Source organism: Populus euphratica, unplaced genomic scaffold (assembly GCF_000495115.2).
Source record: "Populus euphratica unplaced genomic scaffold, PopEup_1.0 scaffold35.1, whole genome shotgun sequence".
Taxonomy (NCBI): domain Eukaryota; kingdom Viridiplantae; phylum Streptophyta; class Magnoliopsida; order Malpighiales; family Salicaceae; genus Populus; species Populus euphratica.
The window spans coordinates 469,691-479,313 of record NW_011499860.1 but is presented as its reverse complement, the minus strand read 5'-3'; the positions used below and the strand labels follow the sequence as shown (position 1 = coordinate 479,313).

General features: G+C 30.7%; 1 protein-coding gene across 2 annotated transcripts; it reads left to right on the top strand.

Annotated features, from left to right (window-relative positions):
- Positions 1-3,808: 3,808 nt before the first annotated feature.
- On the top strand, positions 3,809-8,877 carry LOC105124466 (adenine deaminase). Of its 2 annotated transcripts, none has more exons than XR_842050.1 (7): positions 3,809-4,067; positions 4,328-4,445; positions 4,540-4,610; positions 5,877-6,164; positions 6,288-6,388; positions 6,728-6,836; positions 8,563-8,877. XR_842050.1 is itself a non-coding variant. In XM_011024492.1 (7 exons), exons 1-7 carry the CDS (start codon positions 4,044-4,046, stop codon positions 8,639-8,641), a joined length of 786 nt encoding a protein of 261 aa, XP_011022794.1. In that variant the 5' UTR covers positions 3,810-4,043; the 3' UTR covers positions 8,642-8,877. The 2 variants fall into 2 exon arrangements, 1 of the variants encoding a protein (XP_011022794.1); XM_011024492.1 differs by having other exon boundaries at positions 3,810-4,067; positions 6,288-6,384.
- The last annotated feature ends 746 nt before the right edge of the window (positions 8,878-9,623 follow it).

Here is a 9,623-nt window from a genome sequence, read left to right as displayed (position 1 = left end):
ATCATGAAATAAATAATACTTTATATATAATATTTTTTATTATTCTATTAAATTATCTACAATTCCATCATGCATGAAAAACATTCGACAATAACTATAGTTTTTTTGATTTCATAGACGTGTAACAATACCAAGTAAAATATAATCAGGAATAAAAATAGAATTGCATTCAAATTCTACAAATGTCACATTATCAAACAATCTTTGTCTAATTTATATAATGTTATTAAATAATGTTAAACACTAGTTTTTTTGAATAAAATATAATTAAAAAAATAAAAAATATTTTTTATTTTTATTTTATTGAATTAAACTCATTTCAATACATTTTAAGCTTTGTACGGGAACTCATACGATTAGAACAATAGAGCTGGCTACCCTGTTCATGCTAATTAATTAATATGATGTGTGTAAGAAGCAATAGAGAGGTAGGAATACTATGAGAGAAGCATGTAATTTCAGTTTTAATAAAACAATTTTTTTAACATAAATAATGGTAGGGTCTATGCATGAAAATCACAGCTGAATTCATAACCAAACAATATATTGTAATTGTTAAATAATAAATACAGTAAATGTTTAGCCAAACAAATTTTAAATATTATATTTTAAAAATATTTAAATTTTTATTAATGTATTTTTTACGTTATTATATTATTTTATTGTGTTGATTTAAAAATAATTTTTTTAAAAAATAAAAAATATTATTAATATTTTTTAATAAAAATACTTTAAAAAATAATTATAACCACGTTACCAGACATGTTATGTATTGCTGAAAGGAGTTAGTTTTAGACAATTTTGTGCCAAAATATATAAACTTTTTTTTGGCACGTGTTCCATGATTGGATAGCTAATTTGAAGTGTTTATCATTATTGTTTATTTTATTGTATTTTATTTTATTACCAGAATGTATAATATTTCTGTTTATACGGGAAGAGGTGCAATAAAATTAAATGTTCTTCTTTATTTGAGGAGAGTAAGCAGTCCAGTGTCGGCAGGGATTTAAATGGATGCCGCATGCCAGCAGGAGTGCTGTGGGAGGTTGGATAGTGTAATGGCTACAAATGCGAGATGGTCCGAATGCAGCCTGACAACCCAACAATTTGACTTGTTTTCTCAAGGTACGTTTGGCATGCCTCTTGCGGGGGTTGCTGGCTTGCTGGACGCTGCCCCTTGTGTTGTTTGTTGGGATAAGGAAGACAATATCTGGAAGCCCACTCCATCTCGACTAATCTGATCAATCTATGTCAGCTAATTAAATATTAAAATTCTCTTAATAATTGTATATTTTATATGCAAAATTCAAGATCTTATTTAAAAAAAACAAGTGTCAAATTATTTAAACGATTTTCTGAGAATCTCACAGCACGAACATAACTTTAAAAAATAATTATAACCACGTTACCGTTACCATACATGTTATGTATTGCCGAAAGGAGTTAGTTTTAGACAATTTTGTGCCAAAATATATAAACTTTTTTTTGGCACGTGTTCCATGATTGGATAGCTAATTTGAAGTGTTTATCATTATTGTTTATTTTATTGTATTTTATTTTATTACCAGAATGTATAATATTTCTGTTTATACGGGAAGAGGTGCAATAAAATTAAATGTTCTTCTTTATTTGAGGAGAGTAAGCAGTCCAGTGTCGGCAGGGATTTAAATGGATGCCGCATGCCAGCAGGAGTGCTGTGGGAGGTTGGATAGTGTAATGGCTACAAATGCGAGATGGTCCGAATGCAGCCTGACAACCCAACAATTTGACTTGTTTTCTCAAGGTACGTTTGGCATGCCTCTTGCGGGGGTTGCTGGCTTGCTGGACGCTGCCCCTTGTGTTGTTTGTTGGGATAAGGAAGACAATATCTGGAAGCCCACTCCATCTCGACTAATCTGATCAATCTATGTCAGCTAATTAAATATTAAAATTCTCTTAATAATTGTATATTTTATATGTAAAATTCAAGATCTTATTTAAAAAACAAGTGTCAAATTAATTAGACGATTTTCTTAGAATCTCACAGCACGAACATGTTACATCGTGGGAGAATAATTGCCTTTTCTTCCAATTAGAAAAAACTTATTATTGTTTATTGATATGAAAACAGAGAAAAATTAATTAAGAAAGAAAAAAAGGGTTAAAAAATAAAAATAAAAATAAAAATGAAAATACAATGTAATAAAGGTTGTTGAAGAAGTGAATTACCAAAAGGAGCTACAATAACGGATAATAATGGCCGCGAACTGTATAATGATGTCGATGTTTGCTGAGGTTCATAGAATACTAGGTGCCTTTTTAACCTAGAACAGGCAATACCACAGTATTCATACATGGCGTGAAAGTTTAAGGGGTTAGGTAAGCTTCTCATATAATACATATAATTTTATAATATATTTTTTCAAGTAAGCTTCAATTTCATAAATATTTATACTTAATTTTTTATCAAATAAAATAAAATAAAATAATAAAATTTAAATTCATAATTATTTAGTTAATAAATTTCTAATATCATATAAAAAAATTCAACCTAATAATTTAAATCCTTAAATAAAACTTCAAGATATATTTATATAATTCTATAACATAGTACAGTATAACAATTTTTAAAAATAAAATTATTAAATTTGATTGATATTAAATTCTGGGTCATATATTAAACATGTTAATCTAAATTTATTTTAAACAATATTTTTTTAAAATTTTTGTAAAGTTAAAATAGTATTATTTTAAAAAAATTTCATAAAAAATTCAAATTAAATTTTAATTAGATCATGAGTTAATTAATCGAGTTAACCCCTTCTATCCATGTTTATTTTTACTTCTTTATTTTTTTTTAAAAAATCTTACCTGTATTAGATTTTAAATCAACAAGCATTTTAATTACCCTAGACTCAGGCCGAGTTTTTATAATAGTAATTGCAACTATGAGATTACAGGACATGGAAAATTCTTTTTAACAATTTATATTATATTATATTATATTTAAAGAAAATATAACGAGTAAAAAATAGCCCCCTATGAATATTAAGGCCGGCAGATAAAAATTGCGGACAGAAATAAACAATGATATATCAAATCATGGAGGGATATGGATTGCTTTCGAATTGTTTATGCTATTTTAATTTGTCGTCATATGTCAGTCCATATGAACCCCCCAAGCTGTGTTGCGGTTCAACCGTAATTTTATAAATTTATTTTTTATTTTAAATTTATTTTATATATTTAAATTATTTTAAAGTGATAATATTAAAAATAATTTTTTAAAATAAAAAAATTATTTTAATACATTACTAAATAAAAGATACATTAGAAAACAACCTCTATTACTATTCTTCACACTTATTTAATAAAAAAAAATTAATCTATCTCCAACTCATAATCCCATGAAAATAAAAATTTAATTAATTTTACAAAACTTGGATACTTGGTATTTATTTAATTTATTGTTCAGGTCTAATTGTGTTTTATAAATTTTATAAATTTTTTTAGTGTTTTTCTATAATTTTAATATATTAATATTAAAAATATTATTTTAATAAAATTTTAAATAAAAAAATATTTTAAAAAACAACTTTTATAACCTATACAAACACTGTGGAGTACAGAATATTAAACTTTTTATTGATTTTAGCAACAGTGCTATATATATATATATTTCTCTGTCTCTCTCTCTCTCTATATATATAGTAGTATTCGTATATTAAGAAAAAAAGAAAGCAATCATAATAGTAATAAAAAGACTTTGAAGGGGCAATATAGTCATATAAGAAAAAAAGAGAAGCTTTATGTGTCTTCCTCTTTAAAGATGTCATCAGTAGACACCAGTAACTGAGTCTTTTCTGTCTCTTCATTTTTATCTGCAGAAACCCGTGCCACTGCCACATAAAGAGAGTCTCCTCTCCGCTCCGCTCCTCTTCTCTTCTTTCAATGTGACTACTCTATTCTCTAATTCTCGCTCCTTCCTATCTGTTTAGTATATTTATTTCACGCACACATGTGAAGTTGCCTTTTCTCTGCAATATCTCGCTCTGCATACTGCAATGACTACTGATTCCTTCACCAAGGTCAGAATTTAGATCATTTTCTGCTTCAGAAGCTCCATTTTCTCTGTTTTTTTGTTAAAACCTTGGCTGCTACAACTTCCCTTTTTGCTACATTTTAGTTCTAGCTAGTTAATCACGCTCTTATTTTTTGTTTTATTTTGCTGGTTTCTACTTCTTTTAATTTATCCTTACTAACTTTTTTTTTCTCAGTAACCAAGCAGATCTTCCCTTACGTTAGTTAATTTGTTTTTATTTTTTTTTATTTTTTTTGACTCATGAAGGAAAGCGAGTACTTTCCAGCTGCGAATTTTGATGGAAGTTGCGATTTGCCTGTTGGAGACTCGTATTTCCAGTCACTAAAGCCGAGTTTTGACGATGTCAACCAGCATCGTTCTTTAGGTAATGGTGTTTTTAGTGAGCTATTACGTGATTAATTGCTTTAAATACATGTAGCAAGCTAATGGAAGCTTTTTTTTTGGTGTTGGAATATTAGATGCTTTGCCTATAATCATTGATGAGGCGTCGTTTCCGGTTGAAGAAAAATGTGCCTTTCGCAATTCACATGTAAGCTCGTCTTTGCTAAGATAGTAATTGGTATTGTCTGGCACCTTAAGCCTTTTTGGTCTATGATGGTTTGCCAATAGGAGCTCTGCTATGATCAATCAGTGTTACCTCCCGATCATCAATCCTTGAGCTCAGAAATCCGCCTCTAGTCCTAACTAATTCAAGAATTCCAACAAGATAACAATTGATGTTCAATAGGATGGCCAATCGGTGAAATGTTGCCTCGATTTGCTCTAGCCAACACATTTTCTTTCATAATAATGGTAGAATGTCATTGATGGCAGAAAAATCATGCCATTATAGTAATCTTTCTAAAACGTTGTTCTAATGCTGAGTAGTTGATGCTAGGGGACTGGATATACTTTTCTTTGTATATTTGCATTTTATAGACAAATTCATGTCTATGCCGTTGGAACAATGCTTGCGTGATTCCTTGGTGATCTTTCCAACATTACTTAGAATAGTCCGTTATAGAAAATGATCTAGCATTCTGCAGTGCAGTGTCTATTTGGCAGGTTGATTGAAATACGTACATACAGATATGCAGACAAGGATTGCAACCCATATACTGCACGATATGTTGAATCTAGAAATTCTATAATAGGAAGAATCAAGGAAACATTGATCCCTGTTCATAAATGAATAGATCTTAATCTTATCAATGGATCTAGACAACTGAATCGTACTTAATGTTTATTCTATTCTGTTGGTGGATGAAGAACTGATTGAGGCTAGACACCCTACATATTATTTTGTACGATTCCTAATCCTTAGATCTTTGTCTCAGAGGGGGATTCCTCCGACACAGTTTTGTTCTTTAGATTGTAAGTCCTGTTAGATTTTAACTAATGAATACTATGAAGATGATCAGGATCATCATATGTATAAACGATATGGCATACCTTTGTCTAATTAAGTTTGTTTAGATTGCAATCTTCGGTATTTTAAACTAATTGATGAAGAGGCCTGTGCATGATATATATGGTCTTGCAAATTTTTACACGAGGCCAATAAGGAATTTGAAGACAATATTTACACAATTTTTTTTGCTAATAGTGACTCTTTTCTGTCATTTCCATATCGAAGTATTCTGCGATCCTAACCTTAACTGCTTGAGTTAGCACTCCCTTTTCGCTCTTTCATGAAGAACCTTGTGCCTATTGAAACTTTCATTTCTTTCTCATGAGATGGTCAATAATGGTCATTTAGCAGCCATATATGATTAAAATTGTGCATATCTTTTGAAGTTTTTTCACCTTTGTTTAGGGCCAAGATGTCTTTGATTTTTCGATGTTGTCCGAGGAAAGCAAGACCACTTCACAATTTACATCTCAGCTAGCCTTTCTAAGCTTTGTAGAGCTTCCTTTACCACCGAAGAAGCAGATGTGCTTAGATGCTCAATTCAGTTGCCATAACTTCATTGATTTACAGATGGAAAGTGAAGATTCTTATTCACCATGCGTTGTGGATATAGATATTGAGATGGAAACTATTGCAAAACCCAAATCTGGTGGTATAACTGTTGGAAGTATAGAAAACGAAGATCCATTAACTGTAAGTTCCAAGGATGGTCTGCAATGTTTTGTTTTATTTCAAGTGCTTGCTTGTTTAGCCTCAATGTGAGATTTGTCAGTCTTCCTCTAATTGTGGTATTTGTTTGCTTACATCATTATGCAGGGGGTGGTGCAGAGACAGGCAAACCTGAAAACATGTGGGAGATTCATGCAACTTTTTACAAATCATGGATCATCATTGCTGAAGTTAATTTCTAAAGGCATGTAAGCATACTCCATTACATCACTGCTGTTCACCTAATCCAATTGGATATGTTCATGATAGTCTAGTCAAAGACTGCTAGCTACCTGACCTGCTATTCACATATGATTTGTTACCATCATTCTCTTAGAGATGTCCCAACTAGTTTGGGATTGACACTTTGTTGTCGTGATATTCTTTTAAGAGATGCAAATTGTTTATCACACGTACTCCTGCTCCTGGCATCTGGTCCCCATGATTTTGCATACGCCTCTTTTCATATTTATTATTAATCCAGCAGAATATGCTTGCAACAATAAATGAGAATCTACTTTGTGTTAGTAATTCCTTTCATTTAACAGACAAGTCATTCACTGAGAGAGTTCATGATACACCAAACAACAGATGGAGAAGGTATAAGCGTGCATCCTCATTTGATTCAAGAAAAATTGTTCTCCTATTCTCAATCATGTAAGCTCTAAATTCAAAAGCTAATTATACAGCAAAGTTTTAGTTGTTGCTTTTACTTTGGTCTACCTCAGTGCTTCATTAATTCTATTAAGTTTTCCGGTGCCTCCCATAGTTGTATATGCATTGCCAACATGCATCTAGTAATGTAATGGACTGAAAATGTGATAGACAGTAATTAACTTCAAACTCATTTTACTCTGATCATCTTTTACTGATCATGTTCTACAATTAGCAACTCATTTTTATGTTTAAGATGGATACTTCTGTGGAAATCTACATGAAAGTAGGCAATCCTAATTGGACTTATGGAGACAAGCTTGTTTAAGGATAAAATTAGACTGTAATATCGCTTGTCCAATGTAGGATCATCAATCATCAAGAATTGAAAAGCTTGTGACCTGAAGATTGTTTGCCATTGAGCATTGATTACCATGGTTTTAAATAATGGTCAGTACATTATACGATGGTTTAACAAAAAAAAGGTCTTATCCTTTATTTCATTGCACCACTATACTATGTGTAACAACATTTCATTCTGAATGACAATAACAGCATTTTATAACTGTAAAGTCGTCCATTTTAACTTTAAAAAGCAGAAAAAATCATGTTTTGCTCCAGTCTTCTGAGTTTTTTTTGTTTGCATAATGCCCAAATGTTTTTGGGGAAATAGCACAATAGAAACTTATTTGGGGAAATAATAATTTAGTTATTGCGACCAATTTAAATTTTAAATGCTTTAAATTTGAAAAAAAGTTGCTGTCATTCTTGTGCATTTAAACTTTTTTGTTTCAAATTGTACTTTGCATTAATAAATATGTTTTTCCTATGCATTTCATAAATGTTATCTATTTTGTTTCTTGCTTGGACAATGTGAATATAATGAAATATCATTCTGGTTATGCATGGGAATCTGTGATTTCTAATTTGTAAAGTGGGAACATATGATTTTTCCATGCACTTTACAAAATGATTGTCCCATGCACTTCACAAAATGATATTTCTTTCTATTCACATGGTCGAGGGAAGAAACAAAATAAAATAGCTTTGTGATGTGCATGGGATAATCATCTTTATTAATGTAAAGAACACTTTATTTTTTAAATTTAAAGAATGTGGCAATGACGCTGCTTCAACCTTTAAAATTTATTTTGGCTGTGCCGCAGCTCAATGAATTGTGTTATATCCCCAAATAAGTTTCTTACCATGCTATTTCACCCAAAAAAATCCAGGCGCTGTGCTAGTTTTCCGAAAAGAAAAGAAAAGAAAAACCTCCAGTCTTAAATTCTCTCGTCTTTCTCAACCCCTTAATGCAAAATTCATAAAAAAACAAATCTTATCATGCTTGGCTATTGATATTATAAATCTATCAAATCCTATAAGACTTGCAGATTTTATGCCCTTTCCCCTTCATATTTGATCGACATGACCATTCATGCATGGTATGCACTTTCACATCTCTCTCTGCATGTTTCTTATCGATGAATAAAGTTGGGTTAGCGATCTACCTAGCTGGTTGGCAGCCTAGACCGGATGTACAGTAACAGAAAAGCACAGAAGCTGTTCATGTCTCTATCAGGGGAGATGCCATCCATCTCTCCTTTCCACGAACACCTCTCTCTCGTCCCTTTCTTAGTAATGTTCATAAAACAGGAACTGGAATTTTCCTTTAATTTTCAATCGTGGACTAACCATCTTATTTTTTTCTTGCTTCTTTTCTTTAATCCAGGTCAAGTTTGGGTACGTTGATATTGATATATCTAACACTGAGAGTGAGGCAGACGGTTGATGGGTATGTCAATGTCTAATGGCTTTACGCCTTTGTGCTTCTAGTTCATGCTTGAACTTGCCATTTTAAGTTATCTATTGTGAATAACTGGTGCTGAAGTTCTCTTTTGTGCCTTTCTTTTCTCTTTTTTTCCCTCCCTTTTTATGGTGTCCCTGTACATATGTAGTGATTATATTCCAATTTAGTTGATTTACCGTCTACTGCATTTTACAACCAAAGGGGGCTATGCCCGCCTATAATATTTTGCTGCCTTTCGCAATTACGAACCAGTAGTGTTCATGAGATACCATGGAAGCAACAGCTTTGTTAGTGGCAATAATCAGTCTACCCTCTCAGATACAAGGCAAACAGTTATTTTGGGGTGTACAGAAATTTGTTTTTTCAACCATTCAAAATTTGTGTTATTTTTTTTTTATTTCTACATAAAAAATAAATTAGAATTTAAATAAATGACATATAAAATAAATGGTCTATGTATATTTCTTGACCACTAAAAAATTGATGTATGACATGAGATATTTAAGATTATTTTATTATAAATACAAGATTTCATAAATAAAAATTAATCAATAAAATAATATATGATTTGCAAAAGACCTGAATGCTTTTATAAATATAGAGCTTTACCCTGGACACAAAAAGAAGAGATATCTTCCTGTATATATTCTAGAAGTAGAAATCTTAAATATATAAAATTTTTTTTAAGACAAACTATTCAAGGAAGATTGTCCTTATAAAAGCTCTTAAGCTTCTAAGATTTATCCTAAAAAACTATAAAGAACAAAGCTTTTCTTGGAATTACAAGGAACAAAGCTTTGGATTAAAGTTTAAATATTTCATGAGAGTTTTTAAAGAATACTTCGAAGACAAATAAAAAAAACTCTTTAAATTGTCAAATCATCAAATTTTGCTTCATAGATACACAACAAATTAAGATAAATCTTAGCTTGATTTTATTCTTAAATCAAATTAAAGAAAAGAATTACATGATTGTTTATTAT

Coding starts and splice junctions, on each gene's coding strand:
- LOC105124466 (XM_011024492.1), top strand. CDS start 4,044: ATGACTACTGATTCCTTCACCAAG. Junction 4,068..4,327: donor CTACTGATTCCTTCACCAAG/GTCAGAATTTAG, acceptor TGACTCATGAAG/GAAAGCGAGTACTTTCCAGC. Junction 6,165..6,287: donor AAAACGAAGATCCATTAACT/GTAAGTTCCAAG, acceptor ATCATTATGCAG/GGGGTGGTGCAGAGACAGGC.